Source organism: Haliaeetus albicilla, chromosome 19 (assembly GCF_947461875.1).
Source record: "Haliaeetus albicilla chromosome 19, bHalAlb1.1, whole genome shotgun sequence".
Lineage (NCBI taxonomy): Eukaryota > Metazoa > Chordata > Aves > Accipitriformes > Accipitridae > Haliaeetus > Haliaeetus albicilla.
In genome coordinates, this window is record NC_091501.1 from 12,534,899 (window position 1) to 12,560,606 (window position 25,708).

General features: G+C 41.7%; 2 protein-coding genes across 18 annotated transcripts in view; one reads left to right on the top strand and one right to left on the bottom strand.

Moving 5' to 3' along the window:
- Positions 1-1,433: 1,433 nt before the first annotated feature.
- RAD52 (RAD52 homolog, DNA repair protein) lies at positions 1,434-19,117 on the bottom strand. Of its 6 annotated transcripts, none has more exons than XM_069807697.1 (12): positions 18,990-19,117; positions 12,096-12,184; positions 10,508-10,609; positions 9,825-9,918; positions 8,079-8,146; positions 7,700-7,818; positions 7,535-7,610; positions 4,401-4,597; positions 4,057-4,199; positions 3,330-3,410; positions 2,565-2,798; positions 1,434-2,285 (listed from the first exon to the last, which is right to left on the bottom strand). In XM_069807697.1, exons 2-12 carry the CDS (start codon positions 12,180-12,182, stop codon positions 2,227-2,229), a joined length of 1,260 nt encoding a protein of 419 aa, XP_069663798.1. In that variant the 5' UTR covers positions 12,183-12,184; positions 18,990-19,117; the 3' UTR covers positions 1,434-2,226. The 6 variants fall into 6 exon arrangements, with proteins under 6 accessions (XP_069663798.1, XP_069663799.1, XP_069663797.1 ...); XM_069807698.1 differs by lacking the exon at positions 18,990-19,117 and adding an exon at positions 18,430-18,448; XM_069807696.1 differs by lacking the exon at positions 18,990-19,117 and adding an exon at positions 17,762-17,872 and having other exon boundaries at positions 4,057-4,193.
- ERC1 (ELKS/RAB6-interacting/CAST family member 1) overlaps positions 18,800-25,708 on the top strand; it is a 305,364-nt gene continuing 298,455 nt past the window's right edge. For 5 of the 12 annotated variants that reach the window (XM_069807683.1, XM_069807686.1, XM_069807690.1 and 2 more), the window contains exon 1: positions 18,801-18,934. The gene's annotated coding sequence lies outside the window, so the exon portion shown is untranslated. Of the gene's footprint in view, positions 18,935-19,027; positions 19,141-25,708 lie in introns of those variants that run through there. The other 7 variants (XM_069807691.1, XM_069807694.1, XM_069807693.1 and 4 more) reach the window with 3 other exon arrangements.

The following is a 25,708-nucleotide window of genomic DNA, read 5'->3' on the forward strand; positions in this document are numbered from 1 at the left end:
CTTGGTGGCTCTCCCTGTTTGAAATACAGGTGGAGCTTCACCAGCAGTGGTTCTGTGCTGCCTTTTGGCAGTGAAGCTAGAGCAGGGTGTGCTGCAAGGGCTGGGGAAGCCGCTGTCCTGGGCACAGAAGAGTCCGACCTCCTCGTTTTCTGTTGGGTCCCTTGCCCTCCTCACTGGGGTGGAATGGAGCAGGGATGGGCACCTGCAGTGCTGGGGAGAAGAAACTTTTTAGTGTAGCTCTGTAATAGGAATTCCATCCCCAAATTTGCAACCATACTGGTAGAGTAGAAGAGTGGGACTACTTTACAGGGTCATTCTCAGACAACTGTGGACTTGCAGGAATTATTTGGTATTTCTAAACACTAATTGCTGCTGCATTTCTTTCCATTTTAAGAACAGCTTCTGTTATGAGTCATGCTGCGCAAGGCCTTGAAGAAAAAAAAAGCTCCATGTGTAAGTTTTACAGCCCTTTTCAAAGGGACCAATCCCAAGAGGCATATTGTGGCGATTTCTCTTAGACGAGGCATGGCTATGTTTGCACTGTTTCCAGAGAGTCAAGAAAGCTGATGCAGTTGTGTTTATATGAGACTTTAAACTTTTTTGTTGTAAAAGTTTAGAGTGGCTTTGAATACAGTAATTCCGAATGTCTGCACATTCCCTTCCTAACAGGTATCCGATTTCAACAGTGAGTGCATGACTCAAACATGTGGTATGTATTTCTTCCCTGAGCTGTTCTGAATGCAGCACTGAATTGGAGAGAAACTAGTATGGTGAAATGTGAAACTAGAGTTAATTATAATTTGTCCTGTCTTTCCATACTGAAGTCAATCCTTGTTCTTTGTCCTGTTGAGGAGGTAGGTGGATAGTAGAGGATCTTTTAAGGAAAAAAGGACCAATTAAGTGGTGAAGGTAAAGTATGAGGAACATGAATAAAGGCTGAATACTTCAAATAAATGTATTTACGTTTAGACAGCTTTAGGAGACTTGACCTGATAGAGCAGTGATGGCCAAGCACAGGAACAAGGTCCTGTTTCAAGTCTGACATTCATTTCAGGGTTGCACTAATAAAGAGTTTGTGTAAATGTTCCTGGTTGAGCTCTAACTTCCAGTCCTGCAGTATCATCCTCCTTGTCTCCAGCACTGCACTTCTGAAGAATACTACTGTTACCCAGTTTGAAATACTGCTTAAAAATCCTTCAATTAACCTTCTTACGGGAAGGAACAGCTGTTGCTTTGCTCTAACCTTTAAAACCCACTTGAAGCTTTCTGTATCCCATCCCAAAGCAAATACAAGGTTGTACAGACATGGTGGTAGTCTCTTTAGCATTCTATTCGTAACTAGTCAGAATGTGTTCACTTCTTCGAGCTTGTTAAACAGGAAACAAGTTGTAACAGTTTGAAGAGTATAGAGGCACAAACAGCTACAAGTGTGGTTTGTTGTTCAAATGTCATGTTTATTTTTATATTGAAAAGGGTTGAAAGCTTATTTAAAAACAAAAGTTCAGCTCCCACTCATTTTACAAAGAGTCCAAGCAAATACTGTCTGAGATGCTACATGCAGCTCTGGCAGCAGTCCCAGTGCACTCCTGCCCCTGTGCTGCCCTCCTGGGCTGGCACGGCTCAATCTGCTGCTGCTGCTGCTGCTGCTGCTGCATGGGAACCCGACACAGCTGAGGAACACACTGAGGAGCAGCAATGGGCTCTGACCCTGTTTGTGTAGCCATGGGGCAAATGGCTGGGCTGCATGTCAGGGGCAGACGCTGCCACAGCTTCACACCCTCAGCCTCACCAAATAGGTGACCACAGCTTGTGGGCTTTGTCACCTGACCATAACCCACCCTCTCCCCATTTTACTGAAAATCTCTTTTCTCTGTGCTGAAATGCAACACTGAGGGAGAAAAAAAGCTATGAATTGCATCTCATTTAAAAAATTCATTCTGTTACCATTTCAGGCAAGTTACGTCTAGCATCAGCTTGTAATACAGCCACAAGTCTAGTGCTGCAGAAGCACAAATCATTGCTTTTCTTACATAAAAAGGCATCTGAAACATGCAATAACCTAAAAGTACATTAAATTCTTGGTGGCTGTATTAAACTCTTCTGTATTGCTTCACCATAATATACAGGAAAATCCATTAATGCGTTAGACTTCCTCACATAATTTGAATAGCCAGCTGCAGTCTTCTGATGTAATCCAGTATGGGGGTAATGATACCACCAGGTGTCTTACGTAGGTTCTAGTCTCCTTTTTTTCAAGCTTTGACTTCTCCTGTGGGGGTTATGCTCTGCCAAACAGGGAGATACATAGTGAGAAATGGAAGTTTCTTAAAGCTTTTTTCTGCTTCTAAAAGTGCTCCTCAATTCTTTTTCTAGCTCTTCCTCGATAAGACAGTTGGACGGAAAAAACAGATAGTTTCCCTAGCCCACTATCACAGCATCTGCAGCCAGGTCCAAGAAAAGAAGAAACGTTTCTCCCACTCCAATTTACTAACCTAACAGTGCTGCTTTTACAGCTGAGAGCCATTGTTAAGACAGAATTCAGTCGTTTTTTTGGTAGCACATACCTGGGGTATGCTGGTTGGCACAGCTGCTGGTGCTCATGATTGTAACAGATGGCTGCAATGGTGCAGTGGTAATGTGGTAATTCATTCTGTGAGGCGTCCTGCTGCGAGTAGTCATTTGATGACTTCCACGGGGTGTTTCAGGTGTCTGCTGTCCAGCTGATGGGTGTGCCATTTTATGGCTCATTATCATAAGATCAGTGGTCTCCAAGGAAATGTCCCAAAGTTCAGGATCATCTAGAAGGAATGAAAAGGTGATCAAACCAAAGATGACAGTATTGTACTACAGGAATGACAGTAACTCCAGGACCAGCCCACTCTCTTCCTACGAGTGGTGGCCACTGTGAAAGTTAAACTGTAAAGCATCTTTTATGCCAGTGCACAGCAGGGAAATAGTACTACCCCTTGTGCTCTGGAGTTAAGCAATGTCCAGGCACTGTGGTGTAAGTGTGACCCAAATAGCCACAGTTATGTTAAGAAAAGACACCCACCGCCCCACCCCCTGCCAAATGTTCTGTTTCTGTCCCTTCAGGAAAAGGGTTTACTGAATAGGTATAACAACTCCACTGAAAAGCCTAAGTGTGAAACCCCTCATAGTGATGGACATAATTTCCCTGACACTCAAGCAAAGTTTGTGTTGTTAAGATCAGACTCGTACTCACACTTGCATTATTGCAACCTCTTCAGGACTTTTACCTTTACACTACTCTGAAGAGTCGATTTAAATGCTAGTGATTTAACACTCTTACTCATCACTTTTTGGCTGACCTGTAAAGAACTCCTCTTCTATTGCTAGCTCCTGTTGTATTGCTGCTGGAGTGCTGTGCTTTACAGGAGCATCGGATGTTGCTGGATGGAGGTAACGTAAGAAGAGATTAATACTAGAAATACAGAGGAAGCCTTTTGCTCCTTAACAGAGCATAAGTCTGCAATGATAAGCAGTAGCTGCCACCAGGTACCCTGTTTTTTCCTAGAGCTGGTTATGTTTTGGTAGCAGTATGTGGAATGGTAAGATTCTGTACCTGATGATGGCTGACAAGAGCAACTGCACTGCTTTAAAATGGTTGTTAGCCTGTGTACCCCATCCCCAAGTTCCTGCTCACCACACAGCTGTCCAGACTTCCTCATGAGTAAAGAGCAACATATTAGTAGCTAATGCAATGTCTATTTGCCTGCAACCACCTCAATGAAGGGCTGCAGCCTCAGCTCAGGTGCAGCATGCTAATGGTACTGATAACAGCCACTGTGCTGCATGAAGCTTTAGGGTGGTTGGAAAGTTGCAGTTTTAATGATTCAGTTTCAGAGCTGACATTCCTGCCACTTTAAGAACATAGAGGGGGGAAAAAGCATGATAATACTCCTTCCTTTGGCCTCAAAGGTGTGTTGATAGTACAGTACAAAAGCAAATGAAACTGGTCAGGCTCCTGTATTGAGGGTAACACATGCCTGCCAGTAGCTATCGTTAAAACTGTCAATTTTTAATGCCAAGTCTTACCCTGTTTGCTGCTAGGAATAACTACTGGAACCTGATGCTTTTTCTCCATCTGTTCCCGGAACTGCTGCTGTAGCTGCTTTTGTCGCAACTTCCGCTGGTAAGTGGCATCGCACTCAATAGCTAAGGAGTCTGTATTTCTGCCCCTCCCCCCAAATAAGCACAAAGGTAAACAGGATTTCAGCAATTACATTTTATGAAGAAAAAATGCATAAAGAAATAACAGCAAGGAAAATGCACTAAACTAGCATTTTATGGAATCTTCCAAATTGGGCTGTCTGTGTGTTTTAAAAGGTACAGTAACTTCTAAGATAGCTTATGGAACAAATTTATAATAGCAGTCTCACCTGGAACTATTTGGCTGTTTCTGATCTACTGTCACTTCAGCAGCCTCTGTCTGACCAGGCTTACAATTAGATGCCATCTCACAATGTTGTCTCCCTCCTGTGTTCTGCCTTTCCAAACAGCTATTGTATCTTGCTTTCTCTATTTCAGGCTCATAATCCTGTCTTTTAGCTTTGACCAAATCTAACTCAGAGGGCATCTAGTAAAGGAAAACAAGAAAACAGTCAGAAATTTCCTTCATCAAGTTAATGAAACATGCACAGGCTTTTTCTATACAGTACCGTTGAAAAAGCTTTGTTTGTTTGCCCTAAGTGGAATAGCAATTTAGAAGACTGAAATGCATTTTCAGTTAGTTAATCATTGAATTCATGTGACTTTTTGTTAGTTTAATAGTTCAGTGCTTCAGGGCAGATAGCCCATGTCTTCCTGTAATGTGCTCTCTGCAAATGAGAACAGATACAGGTGATCGATGCAGAATTCTGCAGCTTCTCAGTCTCACAGTTTTGGCAGTTCCATTTTCATGCTTGTATTAAAGCATGGCAAACCTTTACTCAGTTCTGCAATCATGAGGTCACTAAGGAAGGTACACTATTCTCTTTTTATTAAAGATGGGATGGTTTGGCTCTGTCATTTTACAAATTTGTGGTAATGCCACTAATAGGCAACAACCCTGGCAAAGCGGAGATCTGTGCCATCGTTACTTGGTGAGGTGTCGCTTTGGATCTGCTCCTACAGTCTAAGTTAGCTAGATAGAACCACCTCATAGCTCTAGGCTGGCTAGCAGAGTTTGGTAGATCCTAGCATGATGAAGGCAAGTTTACAATGAAACTCTGTGGATCAGTACTTGTAAAAGGCTTACTTTTTCCTCCATCAGCAAGGTAGGTTACTGCCTAGAAGCCTACTGCCCCCAACTGGTACAGATCAGGAACTAACAAGATTAAAGTTCGTTTCTGAGGTGCAAAATCCAGCCAGGACAACTTTAATACTGTGAAGACTGCTGTGTTAACATCACAGCATACTTATAAATTGTGACAGCTCTGAAACAACAGGGTTACAGTGTGGTTGTCACTGATGAAGATGTACATCAAAATTTATTGTCTCTCTCTGGACCAAAGACCTCCAAAAGAGGCATTTCTCCATGGTGTTGGTTACCTCAGAAGGTTCACAGAGGGTAAAGCAACAGCAGCTCTTCTCTTGCAAACTGAAACCTAAGGAGGTAAGGAGTCTGAAAAGCAAAGCAAGATGTAACGTGCCTTCTTATTGTTCGGGAAGGATAAGAACCATACTTATGGCAAGGAAAATAAGTGAAGTGTTCAGGTACATATCAGTTGTACATGCTAATTCTTCATATATTCAAGAGCCGCAGTTTGCCAGTAGTATCATATCAGGTATTTAAAACAAATGAATTGGAGTGTAGATCTTCCTAATGTTATTTCTCATCCTCCAGCAGCCAAGTCCAGAACATCCTGCTCGCATAATTCTGTTGCAAAATTCAGGTACCAACACATTATTGAAGTAAAGCAGAAGACATTTGCAGGGCCATTTGTACACTCCTCATGCAGCAAAACACAATAGTGTTACCTGTTTTGCTGTTCTGGGGTAAAACTTTGAAGCAACTGGCAACAGCTAGAAGTTGTCCAGTCTAAAAAGGTTGGTTCATCCTTTCTATCATAGATGCATCTAGTAGTTTGCAGTGTTCTTTTGGGAAGGATCCAAATTGGTTCACTGAAAGTTGAAACCACCTTTAGAAATTACCTTTGCTTGAGACCTCAGTATAAAACCACTGGTACAGAATAATTACTTGTTAACTATTCTAACAAGAACAATGAGGGGTGAAATACAGGTACACTGTAAATTTTGTTACAAGGACCACGCTGAGTATATTTTCTGTCTAGCTGTGATGTGCATTAGGGCCTTGTAGAGTTTGAATACCAGTTAGTAAAAGGACAAGGCAACTATCAATGCATGTATTGATATTGCTACTGTATGGAATTTGCTTAAAATTAAGTGAAAGTTCCAACTACAGCAAGCAGCTTTGGTATGTGACCCACCTGGTATTGTTTCTAGGATATCCTGGGTTATGCATATTAAAAACTTTATTTGAAAGAGGAAGGCTTTCTCACAGAAGAACTTCCTATTTTCTGCCAGAACTCCCTGAAGTCTAAAGAACGCTCCTTTTTCTTGCTGCCCACTAGCTAATATATAGGCTGTCCACTTGAGAGACTTCAGCACTAAACGAAATAGCCCCAATTTTGTAGGAATGCACGGAGAAGCTGTACCTGATTTAGGGTAGGTTATGCAGATAATAGATATGCTGTCTGCCTACTCCTCTGCCCTGCCTGCAGCCTCTAGTTTTATGACTTAATACAGCAATTTCCCATCCTTTTTTTTTTTTAATTCCTGAAAAAATCCAGTAATGAAAGGAATATGACAAGTAAGTTTGATTTTTAAAATTCATAACAGTAAACTGGATTGTGCAACCACTTACAATGAGAACAAACTGAGAGATGTGTTCTGGTTTTTGCCTTATACAGGGCAAAAACATACAGTAAAGAAACACGCACACAGCCTTGACAGATTCTATTCTCCCAAGGACTTCCATTTCATTTATGTAAGGAATATATACCTTGACACTGGTATCATTGCTGATACACATTTAAAGCAGAAGTGGCTATATGAGAGTGATGAACTGAGTTGCTGCAACTGACAGCGTAAACAGCCTTAAGAACTGCAGCACATGGAGAAAACGGCACCTAGAAAGAGCTAGTTTAAAGAGTTCAGTATTTCCTGTGGTAACATTTAACCTGCTATGAACATAGATGTATGCATTACTGGCACTGAACAGAGAGACTTAGACAACATGGCCATATCCTTGGGTAGGATACTATGGTTTCTTCACCATAGTAATCTTGCCTCCTGCAAATAGTCAAAATTTAGAGTAGTTGTGGTAAAATGTCAGGGAAGAACTCTGTAACAAACAGTTCACACAAACTAGCAGGCAAAGGCCATTGGTCTCACAGCTGCCAACATTCAGGGATGAGATGCATTGATATTATTATTCGTAATCTTTTTAATATGAAGGACCAGGAGCTGCAGACATCTTGCAGTCCCTGCTCTAACAGCCCATGTACTGCACCTGACGTGGAAGCTTATTCACGGCTCGTAGGTAGTCTTTGTCTAAGATGCAGTTCCCAAGAGCATTCCCAAAGCACCTGAGAAACAAGAGAGCTCACTGTGACTGAAAATAACACTTAATTCTCACTTAACTTCTGAAAATATACAAGTACTGATCTTCGCTTACTTGAGTGCCCTCTTCAGTCCATCTGTTACTGCCTCCTTTCTTGCCTTTTCTAGGGACAAGGCCTTAGACTTTAGGCCTTCACTGACTCCATACCCCACATCTTCATGGTATGACCCATCCTGCAGTAAAATTTAAAAAATACTAAGTATAAGGGAATTTCTGCACATACAGCATTTCTTTTTAGATGCTGTGCTTTCCTAAGCCTGATTACTCACTCTTAGCTGGTTGTTCTATAGCAAGGTCAATGTTTTGGACACCACTATGTTCTCTGGTGTAGTAGAGTACTCAGGAACCACAGTCTGACCTGTGCATGAACTTTCATTCACAGCTTTAGACAATTGCTCAACTACAGACAGAGCAAACAAAAAAATCCACTTACCTTAAGCTGAACTTTCACAAATGCACAGACCCCCACATAGAACCTGCCATTGTTGAGGTCAACAAAATCTGGGGGAGGGAAAAGTAACATCCTAAATAATACAAAAGACTTCTGATCTACATTTAGATCTTATTTTGTCCTTTGAGGGCATTCATAAACCTGTACCACACTTGCTGAATGTGCCCAAGATACTGTATCATCTTCTATAAAATGGAGCATGACTTACAAAATATTAACTGTAGTTTGAGAATGCGGACTTGCATATATGCTCTGGGCATGTTACGTGATACTTTCTAGTTATTAGTGGCTAGATCTGCCAAACACTCACACCCTGCTACTACATGTATAAACTTAGAAAGAAGGAAGAGTTGTAAATGTTACTTCTCATTCAGCTACATATCCCAAATGTTCAAAGCATAACAATTTTTTCAGCTGGAAGGAAAGATTTAAAGTATCAATTTATAAAAACAGCAAAGGAAAAGAAACTGTTGTCTACAGAAGTAATTTCTTTCCTATTATATAGTATAAGTCTCCAGTTTGTGAAATTTTGTACAAGGTTTTCTCCCAGACAGACTGCCTGAAGAGCTTAACAGGTTGCAATACAACTCTCAGTCCAGAATCTCTATCTAGCTTATTTTACACCAAAAGCAATGCTATATAATATACATAGGACACTCTAGTTAGCAGTCTTGCAAGTCCAATACAAACATGACATATGTCTGAACTGAAATGCTTTGAAGTTCAAGTAACTGTACTCTGGGATCCAAAAGTTCTTCTGTACTCATCTGGTCTATTGGTTTAATTGTTCTGTAAACCTGCTGGAGGTGCAAGCCCTTTTTCTACCCAGGAATTTAAAACCAAACATAACAGAATCCTCTGTCTCTGAATTTCTAAGGAATGACTTGTTATGGTATTATTTGAAAAAGATAGAAGTTTGAAGGATGTCAGTCCTTTCTTGACTAAAAGGTGGGAAAAAAAAAAGTGGTACGGAATAGATGGTAAGCAATGAATTAACTTGTTTTATGTCTAGAATCTACCAGCCTGAGGTAAGAAAAGATTTCTGAAGGCAGAGTGGGGTGAAAGAATGTACATTTAAGCCGTTTTGTTGAGCTACTTCAACAAGCAGTCTTCAGTCTAAGCACAGCAGATCTGCAAACACAGACAATACTCCTCTGGTAGAAACTATTTCGGCTATCAAGATGGAAGAAGCTTAAGCTTTGAGATCACCTGAATACCATTTTCTAGAAGAATAACTTTTTCTAAAGCTTTCTACTGTAAAAAAACTCAGAACCAGGTATTGGGTAGCAGAGGAATCTGCAGAAAAAGATGGGTCCCTAAAGATTAGGAGAATATTAACTGAGAATATAAAAATTACAGGTTAGTATGAAAGTTGTCTCAGGGCTGCTGGGTGTTAAATAGTTTAATTGTAATTACTCTTGACTGAGTGTTCCCATAGAAATCAGAAAACTTGATTAGAATAGCTCAAGAATAATCATAAACACGCTTAGAATAATGACTATGATATATTCCAGTGCAAGATCTAAAAAGAAAACACAAGCTCCATTATTATTCAATTTCTCTCATTCTTACCAACTGCTAAGACACCTGGAAATTCCACATGCCTCTCCCCAGGTTCTTTGAAGTGATCAAGTTCTAGGATAGATACCCCGGTCCTTATCTGAGAGACTTTTCCTTCAGGACCTCACAGTGAAACAAAAGGAAAGACTACCCTTAAGAGATACTTACCAACGTTCTGCTGAGTGACTGAATGAGCCCAGCCATTGAAGCCAAACATCTCATTGGCCAGACTGATTACCCTGTGACCCTCAATGTAACAGACCTGAAAAGAAAAGCATATATATATACAAAAATATATATAAAAATACATATGCATGTGCACACATCTATACATGCTTTATTTTAAAGAGGGATTACACACATCGTCTTACACTGGGGAAACGTAGCTAAGTTCAAGGTTCAGATAATGTGAATAAAAGGATGATAGTGCAGCTTTAGGTTTGCCTTCTTCCAGCACCTATGATGGGGGGTTAATATGACAACTAATATGACTTAATCAATGGAAGGCAGAGCTAGCGGGCACTAAAGAGGGCAGCCAATGTTATGTAATGCTTCATATAGTCCAGTTCTGCGAAAAAATAAGAAAAAACATCTCAGTGTTCCACAAATAGATAAATATTGCCTTGTAAAAGAGGAAGCACTGAAAAGTTAAGTCTTTTTTTAAAGTGTAAAAGGAGCCTGTGGCTCAGTAAAAGCCACAGTTTATGCTATGCTGACTTTGCTTTCATATCTGCATATTAAACTACTAGTGGGAAATTAACTTCCAAAAAAATCAGGATTATTGTAACTTTTTTTACCCTAGTATTCCTGGAAAAAACGGAGTTGAAACATCTATGCATGTTTGTTCATACCTTTTGTCCTCCTCCAGCTTGCCGACTGCTGATATATTCTGGACCCAGTCTCTGACGAAGAGCATGCTGGATAGCTTGATATTCACTTGCTGTGTATTGATACTTGACAAAAACAAGGTAAGACAAATCTTCTCACTCTCCCTATTTAGCTCCATCTCTTCTCCTAATATCACTATTTTACCCCATTTTTCCACGTACAGTCCTTCCAAAAGGTGTATGATCCATTTTTAGAATCAGGATATAACAGATGAGGAAAGACCTCAGTGTGTGTGTGCATTACATTTGTGCATTATATTCTTTTTTTCTCTTACTCTTAAAGTATATGTATACAAGCATTAATTATTGAGCTGTAGCAATTATTCTTCATTTCTCAGAACCATTGCTTTTGCATTAGAAAAACTGAGATAAGCCAGGCCTATTAGTATCCTATTGAAATCTTAATGTAGTCATAATCCTAGTCAAGGTTGCCAGAACACACATACAAGCTTATATTTTACTTCTCAAAAATAAAACATAGTATCACTGTGACCAACAAGAAAAGTGTATGTAAAAACTTCAACAAAACCAAAGTCTAACTTTACTCTACCATCATATGCCATTAGAGCAGGGAGGACAGCCTCTCAGGCAAGCAGTCAAAATAGGAATTTCTTGAGGAGTGTTCAGCAAATTCCCCTCATGCAGGGAAGGTCCTTTGGATAACTCCAACATCACTAGTATCATTGGATAACACCAGCATCACTGTAAGCCTAAAGTGTTGTAACTTTTGCTCTCTGTCTTAGTAGAAATACAATTTACGATTTGTAAAGGTTAGAGAAGCCTAAATGCACGTTTAAGAATTCAAGCACTAAAAAGCTTGTGTTGCTATGCTCTGATGTGGGACAGAATGGAGATCTTGCCACCTAAATCATAAGTATTGCATATGCATGTATTGGCTGCCCTATCATTCAGCAGAACCCAGAATTCAATAGAGTGTGTGCCATGTAAGTTCCAACGCCTGCCAAACTTCTCCAATTTGTATTTGGTTCCATTTAAACTTAAAGGAATAACTTTGTCTCTTTCTGAAACTAGAATGCAAGCCTGTAACCAAAAGGCATAAGGAAAAAGGGAGAGTGCACATGCCTACGCCATATTCAGGAACTATGTATAAATGCCTATCATGGAGAAGAGAATTCACCACCAAAAGGTCTGTTCAGTCCAGATATGGTTTTCTTTTTTCCAAATTATTTTAATTTTTTTAAAATTATTTTTTAATAGCTGAAAGTAGTTGACTTTTCTGAACTGGTACTGAGAATGTGTGCAAGCATGATCCAGGCCATCTGGGAATAAGAGAGAATAAAATGAGCCCTATTTCTAAGGAACAAAATTAAAAACCTTTTGTGAAGAATCCAGAGCAATTTATTATAACTCGAGGCATGCCAAGGCTATCCTGGAGGAAAACACAACGTACAGTTAGGTACAGCATAGCTAGGGTAATGGATATGACTCCAACCTTACTGTATCCAACTTTAAAATGAGTAAATACACAGAGCAGATTTCCAGAAGCGTAAGCATAAAACTTCTGGTTTCCTCTCAGGCAAAAGGAACTGACCTGTCCGAAGCAAGCAACCGAATTGCTAGTGCTGGAAGTATTGCTGCTGATGTAGCTTTCACTGTCTTTCCCTTGACTTTCAGGCATCCCTAAAGATAAGAGGAAAATATAAACACTGAAAATAACAGAACAGTCTGTATGAAGACATGCCAAAAAGCTGTTGAAGTCCATTGCCCAGTGAGTGTAACATTATTCTGTAATAGAGGTTTTGGACATTACAGTAATATTATATTTCTCACTCCGTGGAACTGCTGCAGCCCCAATTGGAAATTTGTTTTCTGATGTTGTTTCAGAACAGTCAAAACTTGTCTTCTTAAATATGTTATACTACGTAGGCAGAAATGGCTAGTTTCATCCTAGAAGCAGAGGCACTGTTCTGGTCTTCCATCCATAAAACCAGTAAGGGTGAGCCTAAATTAAATTACATGACAACAGTGAAACAATTATTTTGTTTAACAAACAAATAAATTATTCTTGCTAGAAAAAAAAATTCAACAGCATCTGGATTGTGCATAAGACCAGAGACTAGAACAAAAAATGAATAATGTCTCGAGCCCTTATTCTGAATATTACACTGGTAACAAATGATTCCCTCCCCCCCCCACTTTAGGTAAATGTTGATGCGTTGTACCATTCTAGGTAAGGAAAAACCAAATAATTCCCTCTTTCAGATTCTTCAGTACTGTCTTTCAATATCCATTAATACTGAGACTGACAAAAAGGAGAGGCAACTTTTTAAAATTTTACTCATCTATACCCTGCCTTGTCAGTCTTTATTTTAGATTATTATTTCGACTGTAATCGTACTGTCTTGTGTTATGATGGTATCATATAAACTATGCAGAGTTGAAAAACATACAGAACCTGTAAGAATTTTAATAAGTTGTACCGATAATTCAGTAGATGGCACCCTTTTCCAAGCCAGTAAGTATGCAACAACTACCCAGTACTGCATTACCATTCCACCCTGCTGCTGGAAAAGTGTCTTGCTGAGATCTTATACAACAGGCGTGCAAAGGAGCTGCAGCAGCACTTCTATGTAAGCCCATAGAGGCAATCTGTTATTGTATTGGCACAAATACTGAGTACAACTGGTAGTCTATCACTAAGACTTTTGTATGCAACACAAATATAAGACAAATCAGTATACATACAAGACAGCTGGACTTGTCAAAACAGTTTGAGAAAGTCTAAAATGCTCAGCAGATACCATTATTTGACAGTCAGTCAGAACCTGGGTAGTATTATGCTTTGCTAATATACTCCAGGTTCAGCACTTTTTAAAACAAGTTGTTTTTCTAGTCCCTAAACAAGGAAGCCAAAGTTTACTGAGAACTTGTGAAGCAATTTTCAGAAAAAGGATACTAGTCGTTTCCTTGGCAAATACAAGCACTGGTAATTATACCAGGTGAAGCTAAAATTCTCCTTAATTTTGGTTGGCTATAATTATTCATCTTTGGCCCAAAAGTTGTATAATTGTACAGTGTTTAAACATTTGAATGTGTTTCAATCAAAAGTTAGCTGCAATTTGTGGTAAATACATTTGGTTTTGGAAGAGAACAAGTAGAAATTAATATTACCAGGAGAAACACTTGTGATTTAAGCAGGCTATTTCCCCTGTTAAACAAAGAGTTCATTGCATTGTGAGGGAGAATTAAAAAAAAATAGTATGTGTGGGGAGCGGCAGAGGGAATCAAAGTTTGAATGATACTCTTCTTTTTTTCTCTCCACTCTAAGCAGCCTAAATCAGATCTTAATCATTATAAACCCCTTGGGAAAAAACAATGAACGAAATGTGTGCATTTGCCTACATAACCCTATTACCAGTTTGCCACAAATCTTTCTGCACAGTAGGTGGGTGGCATTTTGAAGCAAAATTGCTTTAACTGAAACCAGTATTAAGTCCTTTAATTTTTTATATGGTGTGCACCATTATCAGTCTAAATTCTCTGAAGAGATACAGCTTTAATGAATCTCTGAATAAGATACGGAAATTGATTCTGAATGAGAATGAGGAAGTACAGAATTCTGCTGAAAACAGCTTCACATCATATGGTTTTAATCCAACAGATCAGATGCTGCTAGAGAATACTAGCAATATACTTCTTTGCAATAAACAGTTTAAAAAATGTGAGTGGCTTGTATTCAAATTATGTATTATTCTACAGAAGGAGACAGATGATGTCAGTTTAGTTTCAGGCTTTGCCTGTAGGAACAGTTTGCTTGAGCTGCGAGCCTTGTTTAAACCAAACATTCTATTAGAGCAATGCGGTGGTGGGTTTTTTTTCAGTCGGTGAAGTGCAGCACAGCAAAGCCCTATGTCTCAAAGCAATTGTCAGAGCGTTTCAAAGTGACAGAACTTCAATTTCAAAATTATTAGAGTAGGAGTTTGGAAGAGAGAAAAGTTAATTCTGCAAATGGAGTTATAAATCTACCCCAATACCAGAGCCAGGAGCTAGGGAAGGCAAGGCACTTCCATTCCTCTGCAGAATATTGTTTCCTCACTCCCCACCCCCTCCCCACAACGTTTTTATTTGCATGAAACATTGATACTGAAGTAGGTAATGAGCTATTGTCTAGAGTACAAAAGAGTCTCAAACACCCGCCAGGGCCAGGACAGTGCTAGGAGACTGCCTGACTCATAAACCCATGTTAAAAAAAAGCTGTGTTTTCAAACCACCATTAAATAATAAAAATTAAAGTTCAAATATACTTGCTCTGCATGCAGAATGATAGAAGCAGTTTATCATCAGCTTAAAGACACCTAGGAATTATAATTTATTACCTCTATGACTGTGACCATTATTTATTATTTACAGGGAATTATTGTCAGTTTAGCTGGTAATGTTCTCAGAAGGTTTTATCACTGAGAAGAAGCACACACAAGACTACAGGTGTCATACTGTGCTCCAAAACATTACCTTGATAACCTAGAACAGGCAAAGAATCTTAACAGCTTTTACTACTAACATATTTTGATCTTGTTTTTTTAAAAAAGTCAATAATACAAAAGCTTAAAATTTGAACAAATTAGGTACACAATCAGAAAAATTGCTGTTCTGGGAAACTGGATATGAAATACTAATTGTAAACACTCTAGAAGCAGGTATTTATTTGTATGGTGGTACTGAACTGAGCAGCTGCTGAAAAAAATCTGGGAGTGTACACAAATTTCCCAAGTAGGAGATAAACCCATCCTCTAGAATAGAAAATCCTGAATTTAGTCTGTTCAAGTACAACTACTACTGTGGGTTACGGCAGCAACACCTTCAACTTTCATGATAGTGTGCACATAACTTCTAATTTTCTAAATGAACACATCCTCACACACCTGTCTACGCTATTGACCATTACTCCAAAAAGAGATTTTGGTCCTAAATCACCTATTCTCCTGTCAGTTCCCCTCTGTCTTGACAAACTCTGTTTTTGTGCCTTAATCCTGTGCTAGGAGTGTCAATTCCCAGTTCTCTTCACATGTAAGGTAGAAGCAGGCAGTTTTGCATCACTTTAAAATAGTTTGCATACCATGAATTGTCTAAGTACTACAACTTGTGAAACCCTCAGCTAGAACATGGCTGTTTCAAGAAATTAATTGTAGCATCACACAATCTGTAAGATACAACTTTAACACACTGTGCACTTTTAGAGAGCTTTTTATTCAACCTCATCCTTCTCTATATGGTAAGTTTCCTTCACAGTGAAGCTTTAGTTTGCTGAGCAAAAATCTTTAACATTCTTTCAATAAATGCAATTCTACTGAGCCCACCAAGAGCAAACAGCTATGCACGTAGCCAGTGAGTGATTTAGCAAGCACTAAAGATAATGCCACATATTTAACCTAAGGTTCGTATTGCTCTAACACAAAAAATACAAAAAACTTTAAAAATTGTGTATTTCTGTGGAATAGAATTCCACACTCTCTTCTGAAAATTCCAAACTGTAAGCTGATTAACCTGTTATGCAAAGGTTGCTTTATCCAACACTGAGCTGAGGTGTATATCTTTTAGGTGTAAGATGTTCCTAATCAAAACAGGCCTGTGCTATACCACAGTTTAAAGAGTGGAAAACAGATTATGTAACTGCTGTGGGAAAACTGCATACAATGTAACTCTTCAGTTTTTACTTCTGATAATATCTCTAGGCAAACAACCTTGATGCCTTGAGAAAAGTGAGGTAATCTTCTGTTAACTTCAATGGAAGAAAAAGGATATTCAGTGTTTTATGGGTTAAACAACAAAATGCACAGGGAAGTCATGAGACTGGATGTCTATTGTAGACTAAAGGTGGTCTCTGATGCTTGCCAATCCCATATTGGAATGGATGGATTCAGGCCACATTCTGCAGTAAAACCACCCCAGCAAGAGAATAAAAAGGTATAATGTAGGAAGTTTGAGCTACCCGCAGTAGTTTAAATATATTTGTTTTCAAGGCATATAAATACCAGTATATACCAATTTCTCCTCAGTTACAGCACATTTCAGATTTGACATACCTTCAAACAGTCCCACTTATTTCTGTGGAATCTATGTATGTAGCTCTAAACCCAAAATTTAACCCTTAGATTTATCAGGCAGTACTATGTTTACTTTTGGTGTGTCTAGGATGATGATACCCTCCTGGCACAAAGCAGAGAACACTAATTCTGGTTACACTTTTTACTGATTAACATTTTAATGAGTAAAATGTAAAGTTCTTTCTTCCTTATCTTTATACAATCTTTTCCAACTTAAATGATTCTATGATTCTGGAGACAGACCTGACAGAAATATTACTCAAATATTGTAAATTATTTATGTGGGTACTTCTTTCTAAAAGCCTGTCAGATTGATTTATAACCACATCATTTATATATAAGCCACTTTAGTCATAGCAAGGAAAAGACAGCAGGCTTTTTAACTCAAGAGTAATGGTTTGGGACTTAAAGGGAAAAGCAGCCTGTCCAACTGTAACTGTAGAAAGCCTATAGTTTTGCCAAATGCAATTACTAGATGAGGAATTAATCCAGGCTGGAATCTAAAACATCTGAACTCTGTAAGAGCTGTGGGAGATCTGTCAAACTGCAGATCATAATAAACATTGCGATTATAGGCACAGATGACACTTCTGGCAGCAAGGCCATATTAAGCTGACAGGCTAATTAAGTTACCCTGAAAAATCTCAAGCTCTCTATTTTTCCCCAGGTTGACACTGTTTATTTTTAAATGGAAAATCATTTACATTTGAAATTGACAAAATACTTCAGGTTCAGGTATGGGCAAGCATATATCTATTTTCATCCTTCTGCTGTCTTAGACAGCAATGTAAAGTATCCCTTTTGGGGGATACTTTAGGCTTGACAGAAGGTCTTGTATATTATAGCATGTACTTACCTGCACTATATTATTCTTCATAAAGTAATTTGAAATGGATGCTGTGCTTCTACAGTTGAAAAGGAAGTTCAGGTTATTGGGACCTCAATATATGTCAGCTATCATAATTGTGAGAGGTCTGAATTACCGTATTTTTTGCAACAAGATATTCATTTAAATAGTGATCATTTTTATATGTCAATAACGGGGTCGTTCCTTGTGTAGTCTTACAGATCTATCCAATTTACTATAACCTCTCACTTCAGCGTCCCCTGGGAATAACGGCTAAGGCAGTCAATGTTGGTTTTGGCTACTTACACCTCGAAATCACAAAAAATCGAACTAGAAAGACTCCTGAGCAGGTCATTTGCTCTGTCTGCCTGGATGAAGGCAGGGCTCGGTTGCAGCAGGCTGGAAGTCTTCTAAGTTAGAAGCAGCCTTTATCAGGGAAACCGAGTTTGCCCACGGTAAGAGTGCCTAGGCAGCAGCGGGGCTGAGCGTACCAGCTTTGGCGTTGCCTTTGAGGGAAACCCACGGGCTCAGGCGGAGCGTTTTTTACCCGAGGAGAGTCGCGCTGCCTCCCGCGGCCCCAGCCCCTTCGCGCTCATTCGGGCGGGGCTCCCAACGGCGACTCGCCGCAGCTCCGCGGCCAAGGGGACCTCGAGCCTCGCCGCCGGCAGGCTGGGGGACCGGGCCGGCAGCAGCCCCGCCGCCGAAGCGGGGCACCCGAGAAGCGGCGGGCAGCGGCCCGGCCCGGCCCGGCGAGCCCCGCCTGGGGAGGCGCCGCCAACGGCCTCCCCGGGCGCGCGGGCCCCTGAGGAAGCACCCGCCCGCCGCGCGCCCTTCGCCCACCACGGGGGGGGGGGCGGGAGGGGCCGGCTCTCCGCCCGGCCGCGGCCCCGCCGCCACCAGGGGAGGGGAAAGGAGAGGAGAGGAGCGTTTCCCGCCCAGCCGGCCCCGCGGCGGTGGGCCGCCGGCCGCAGTACCTGGGCCGACGGGGGGCGGTCTCCGTCCTCCAGCGGCGGTTCGCAGTTCCCGCCCGGGGAGGAGGAGGCGAAAGGCGGGAGGGGCGGGCCGGAGCGGCCGCTACGGCGCGGGAGAGGAGTCAAAACGCCTACGGCCGCGCTAGGCGGTGACGCAGCGCCGGCGCTGCTGAAGGCCACGCCCGCGCTGGCGGGGAGGGGGGCGGGGCCCGGAGCAGCCCGCCCCCGGGGTGGGGGGAAGAGGGAAACCCGGCTCGCGAGCGCGCGCCGTGGGCGCGCGGCCGTCGAAAGGCGGGGCTGCAGGGCGCTCGCGTTTCGGCGGCGGTAGTAGGGGCGGGGCTCGTGCGTCTCGCGCCGGGGGGTGCGGGAGGGAGCGGCGGAGCTCGCGCGCGCGAGGGGCGGAGGAGGCGGAGAGCGGCGGGCGCGTGAGCCGACCTCCCCGGGGGCGCCGCCGCCGCCGCCCGCTGTCGCCGCCGCGCACCCCCCCTCCCCGCGGGCTGACAGGCAGGTGAAGGGGGCCTCGCTGGGTTGCGGGGGGTCGGGGGGCGGTTAATGCTTCTTACCGGCCGCTGGGGGGAGCCAGGGGCGGGGCGGGGCCTGCGGGAGCCGGTAGCTGCGGGCGGTCGCCGGGCTGGGCAGGGGCTGCGGCGGCGGCGGGGCAGGGGGCAGGCGGCAGGCGGCGGCGGGGCCTGTCGCCGGGGAGGTGCCGCTCAGGTGGGTCCGGGTCCGGCGGCGGCTCCCCCGAGGGCTGCGTGGCCTGTCGGTCGGTCGGCCGGCCGGCCGGAGAGAGGGGGCGCCCGGGTGCGGCCGGGGGGAGGCGGCCGGGGAGGGGGGGGTGCGGGGCCTCGCCCCTGCCGGGCCCCGCGCACGCTGTCACCGCCCGGGGGCTGGGCGGCGGCGGCCCGGCCCCGGCCCCGGCTCCGGCTCCGGCTCCGGCCGGCCCGCGGGGATGGCCACATCACCCTGCCCGCCGGCGGCAGGCGAGCGGGCCCGCGTCCTGCCGGGCATTGCTGCTGGTGGTGGTGGTGGTGCGGCGGGGCGGGCTGCTGTGCGCCGGGTGGGGTCTGGTTTTGCCTCGTACAGTAAGTCCGTCGTGCTCTTCCCGTGCGCGTTCCGAATCGTGTTTTTCCGCCCCTGTTTTCTCAGTCCGTCCTTGGGAAGCGCACGCTTTTGTTGTCTTAAGTCGCATCATCTGAGGTAATGGTGACCGGTGTCTTCTACCTAGACCTTGCGGCGTTGTTGCACTTTTTATTTTTTCCCCTGTGAGTGCTGAACAGTCGCGTTTCATTTATTTTTATTACATCCACTACAAAGTAAGCGCTAGCTGACGCGATGCTTTGTTTCTGAATCTGCTGCCATCCCTAAGCATGTGTCAGGAATTGCTGTCTTTTCCACATCTGTCTCGTTTGTAACGTGGACTACAAATCTTAGTTATGAAGTATACAATTTATTTTATATGGAATGTCACATGCATGCTGGAAGTTCACATTATGGTTCATGCTGATATCCTGTGAAATGGTTTAAAATTAAACCCCAGTGGAAATGGGAGAGATTAGGCGATATGAAGAAAAGACTTAAAGAGACACCTCTGGAGGTGGTGGTGAGGGAAAGCAGTACGGAAGCCAAGAGAGTGAAAGCAAATGGGTAGAAATAGAATTGGTTTGAAGAACAATGTGTGTTTAACACTTTATCCAAGCTCATTTGGGGGGCATGTTGATGACCGCAGGATGGTTGTTGCTGGATAATATGTTACCTCAAATCCAACAGGTTGTAATCAAAAAAAGTTGTCGGGTTTGACTGAAAGGTTGTCATTTTTAAGCAACTCAGCTAGGAGCGGTAACCTCCACCAGCTGCCTGCCCTCCTTTTTTCCCAGAGGTTACTGCATCTATAGCAGTAGGTGGCTGAACATACAACTCCTGAGCTACTGTGATCCATAGCCTGTATTTTGTGTTGAAAACTGCAGCAGCTCAGATGCGTGCCCCAATTCAGGGTCACTTATGAGTCAGCACCCTTACAGCCATATCAAATAAGATGGAAAGAGAAAAATCACTACCGTGCCCATGCTAGTATGAGCAAAGTTGGTAGTACATTAACTTATTTTTTTCAGTAATGAAATATTTGGACTAAACCAGTAGTTATTAAATAACTGAGGCAGCTGTACTGAATGTAGTTCAGTTCCAGAGGCATAGTTCAGAACTTTATCCCAGAACAGCAGTTCCCTGAATAGTCAAGTATTTGACTTTACTATATCATCCAGAAATTTGGAATTGTCTGAATCTACTAAGCTGCAAGAGGGGCTGCAGCTAGAAAAAGCTTGGGATCTGCTGGGTAAAACATGAGTTTGTCATAATGTTTGATATAATTTGAACTTTCTCCATGTTTTCTTGGAAACCAATTTAGCTGTAATCAAACCACTGTAAGGATGTTAGCAGGTTTTCTTCAGTTTAGGTTTCTGTTATTTGGGCTATATTAAAGCATCGTGTTTTTCATAAGTCTTAACATTGTTTCTTTGATCCTGTCACAAGCTTTTATGAGATTCTGTTTGCATAACTTTTCATCTCTAACATCTGGCTAATGGCCTGACTGGCAAAAAAGCAGAGGTTTGGTATTTACATGGTCTGTACCTTTTTATTGAATTGCAAATCTTGGTCATGAAAGAAAGGTAGGGGTTTTTTTTTCTGAATCTGCCACTTTCTCAGTTTCTGGTAGCAGTTATCTGTGTTGCTGTATGAATAGAAATACTTCACCATGCTATTGTAACCAGTGTGCGAGTTCTTTGCTAGTATTCCTTATTTTGTGAAGCAGGATACTCTCCCATTGTTACCCCTCCTCCCCTCACCCTTCACTGTTTTCAAGCCTATTCCCCCCAAAGCCTCTCTTGTGTGAGAGGTTTGTTACAACACTTACCTGGCGAAGCCACTTGAAAATTGTAGTATGTTTAGAAGGTCTGGCTTGTTTTATCCAAGTGTGGTATGCTCAGAAATGTATGGTACCCTCAGAAATGTATGGATGGATGCATGCACGCATGCAGCTTTTTAAATAATCAGACCGATTGCTAGAATTAAGAAACAATAATATGTGTTCTTGAACCTTGCTGGCTACTCTGCTGTAAGAACACTCTGGGTGATGAGGATGCTATGAATTAGTCCCTGTTTAAGCCAAGAGTTTAACTCTGTGGCATGCAGTGGGCTGCCTTATGGCAGTGGTAGAGCATGAGATCCTAGAAAATCCAATGCTGATTTAGAAAAAGTGATGTTTTCTAGTATGTGGGTTGTGTCAATATCGTTAATGTAATTTTGTTGTCAGGGCGAGGTTATGATGGAAATCCTGTAGATGGAGCGTGCTTTGCTTCACATAGTGATGTTACCCATGGTGACTTTAGGCTAGCTGTCTACATGGATTCAGTAGTGCTTCTAGGTACTTCTGGGCTTTTGAAATATCTTTACCACTTTTAGCATTGTGTTTCCACTATTGGGAGGTTGGTTGCGTGCCACCTGGGGGGAAAAGAGAAACAACTGTGCATACAAACACGGTATTTACTGACTGTATACTCTAAAAATCAGGCTGTAAACTCTTTAGCCATGCAATGACAGAAAATTAATGTCCACAGGTCTTCAGTCTCGTAGGCAATTAGAAGAAATGAGAGTTATTTTAATCAGTTCATCACTAGGAAGTTTATGTGCATGTTCTGACTCCTGTTGCTTCTTGTGTTTTGGACTTTTTCAAAAAGGAAAAAGACACATGATAATTTTTCCTGGGTATTTCCTATCTGCTTTAAATTTAGAGACTTCTAGTCAGCTCCCATTCATTGCACAAAACAAATCCTGCTGCACCTTCCTAGCCTGCCTACACATGTCAGTGTTAAGAACGTAGGACAGGGAGGGACCACATGGGTCATTGGGTCCAATCCCAGTAAATCCAGGCAGGAACCAGGAATTGACAAGGGTCCACAGTATATCTGCACCATGTGCTAATCACCTTGTAACAAATTCAATGCTGCCAGTGAAATACTTAAAGCTATCAGAGAGAATCGGCACTGGAACAGTATCCAAAACTTCTGCTATACCTGGGAAGCCTTTAAGTGTGATGTCCAAACAGTGTTAAGAAATATGTGCCCCAGTCTCTGGAGGAAGACAGAAAAATTTCTGTTTGTACACAGCAACCTGACAAAGGGAAAGAACTTGCTTGTGCACCCAGAGTTAGTGACCATCTTAACTCTTAGTGTACTGTGAGCAGAACCATTTTAGTCTAACAAGTGAGATGAGGTAAGGCCTTAAGAAATATCAGTAGCACCTCCTGTTCTCGCTTGAGTTGAGGCTGACCTCCACAGCTTTAGGAAAAAATCCTTATGAGCAAATGGTGTATCACAAAGTTTATAAATATGAGTAAATAAAGATTTAGCTGAAATACATGCATTTTTATAATAGTGAGACTTTTTGGTTTTGTGGTGGTGTGTTCTGGGAAAGAAGATCTAAAGGAATGAAGCTGTGGTGATGGAAGTCTACCGTTTATGCTGATATCAAGAATTATGGGAGTTATAAGAAACAAAACCTGATGTCAGTTAAAACTGCTTTTGCAAAGAAGCTGCTATAGAGTAGAGCATGTTCTGTCATCTTCTGCATTCCCTGTGGAGTAAGTAGATCTCATGAAAGGAAATGTATACTTGTGGGAGACAAATTAACTAGGAAGCTGATGAATATTTCTGCCTCTTGTTTAGAGACTCACAGGTAGTGTATTCTGGATGGGATATCTTGTAGGAATGGGAGAGAAGAATGGGAAACAGAATGGTATCTAAAAAGGACAGATAATCAAGATGTTTCCATGTTCTGTGGTGATTTGAAGTGTATGTGTACCATTTATGTTCACCTTTCAAATTTAAAAAGTGTGTAACAGGAGTGTCAATTTATGTTTAGAAACAAAACACTGCTTTGACAAATAACTGCTGGTTTTTTCCTCAAAATGTTAGGGTCAGGGTTGATGGCCTACCTTTTACAAAACGTAGTTTTCAATATGTCAGTCACCTAAAGATTATCAGGGATTTTTGAGGTATTTTTCTGGGAAGATTTCTCTGTGTGTGGCGGGAGAAAGTATCAGTTCCTGTCTTCTCATGTTAAGTGAAACAGAACAAGGACACTGTTGCTTTCAGTGAACTTGCAGATGGTGAATTTACTTTAATACCCCCCTCCCCCCCTTCCCAAATCTACCTTTAAAAAGGATTGGACATAAATAGATGTTGGTGTTTGGCCTCTACTCATGCACTATCTAGGAATGAGGATCAATTATAATATGAACAGTTCTCTTTTCGTATTTTTTCCATCTTAATTTCATTCATCCCTTTTGCTTTCTTGCTGTCAAGGCCATGAGGATTAGAATATTTTGATATGGATAAACAACCCTGAATTCTGTGGGTTCAATGCCTTGTGTTCAGCATTGGCTGGCTTGCAAACAGTTTCCAAAGTAAACTTTCTTCTGTTGTTTTCTTGTGTAGTAGTCATTAATTTAACATGAAAAGTAGCGAGCTTTCTTACTTTCCAGAACTAGTTAAATCTAAAATCTACATTATAGTCCTAAGATAGATACTTCACATTTTTTATGTAAAGTAGTATAGCAACCTTAGCTTTTGTAATTGTGGTGTGCACCAGAAAGTATTAGGAATTCAGGGTTTTTTGTCTTCCTCTTGGTTGACACACCTCTAAGTTGTGAATCCTGTCTATTCTCTCATCGTACCCATTATTTGAATTGCAGGGTAAAGATATTTGTCAGGGTTTTACTGGAATATAAGCTTTTCCTGTTTTGGAATGCTATCTTTCTCTTTTTTCCTTGCTCCATCCTGGAGTCCAGGTCCCATTGTATAATCTAGTTGTTCTTACTTGTGATTAACTATTAAGGTATTAATTATGAAAATGTGAACAATTGCTACCTCTGTTAGTGAAGTCTAATGTGTCTGCTACACTGCTTTATCAGATTAAGACAGCTCTTGTAAAGGCTGACTTTCTGTTGCTATTATAGAACTGACATTCAAAGCTTTCCTTGTGCAGACAGGGATTGGTGCTACAAGAAAGTTCAGTCTTCTGGGAGCTGGGTGTGTGGCTTCCATTATGCTGATGGGAGGTACTAGAGGGGTCAGTGTGCTGCAAGATGTGCTTGCCTGCGTATTTTGTGATCAGACTGCCCCATTCCTGACTATCGGGCAGTGACACTATTAAGGAGTTAACTCCGTAAATGTTGCTGTCTGTCAGCCGGTGTCAGTCCCAAACAGCAACTGCAAAAAAGAAATTCAGAGGAAATGTTACTTGCTGAAGGCTGCAGAAGTTACTCCAAAACTCTTTTTGTTTTAACAAACATAAGCAGGGATTTCCCTGTATTTCTGCAGTATTTTTTTCTGTATTTGGTTTGCTTCCTTACCTAGAAGTAGTTACTGTGGTATTAGCATTTGTCCTGGAGTAGGGGGACATAGGAAAGGCATCATATATTTATATGACAGAGAGATCCTCCAGAGGTTAACAAAACTTTGTGTTAATGAACCTTCCATTTTCTGTCAGCTGTAGCCAGGAATGTCTGCTTTCTGAGCCATTGGTTCACATGAAATACTAGATATAGGGTCTGAGTGTGACAGCATTGTTGAACACATCTCATTTTATTGGATTCTTTATCCTGAAGTTGATGTTAATGTTATCCCTCCAGAATTTCTTACATTTCTACTATGCCTGAATACAACTCTTATTGAAAACCACCAGATCTTTTGACAAGTGTACCTATTCCTGCTCTCTCTCACTTTATAATTGCCTTACAAGTAAATCTGCCAGAAGTCGTGCAGATTGCATTTTACTATTCTTTCAGCATGTTAAATTCTGATGCAGGAGTTAACCAGCTTACATGCTGCTTTGAATTACCATTTTCATTTATTTATGGTTCTGGATATTGCTGTACTTCTTGGAGTGGTAGCTGCTTTGCTGTTTTGAAGGAGGCTTGATTTTCCATTGCTTTTCACTGGCTATGACTAGGCTGTTGTAACGAAACAGATTCATTTTAGTTGCCAAAAGTTGCACTGTAGTACATTTAAATGTTTACTGTCAGATTATAAACTTTTTTCACAGTTCATAGTGTCTAAGTGTTTTTGGACAGTTACCAGTGATCTTAGAAGACATTTTTCTTAGCTGACACTTCAGGCAGGATGTACTGTTATCTATTTTATCATTTTCATAAAGAAAATATGTTCATAAGTGTCATTTTTTTCAAACCTTTTTCTACAGTATTGTGTAATTCTCATCTATTCCTTTT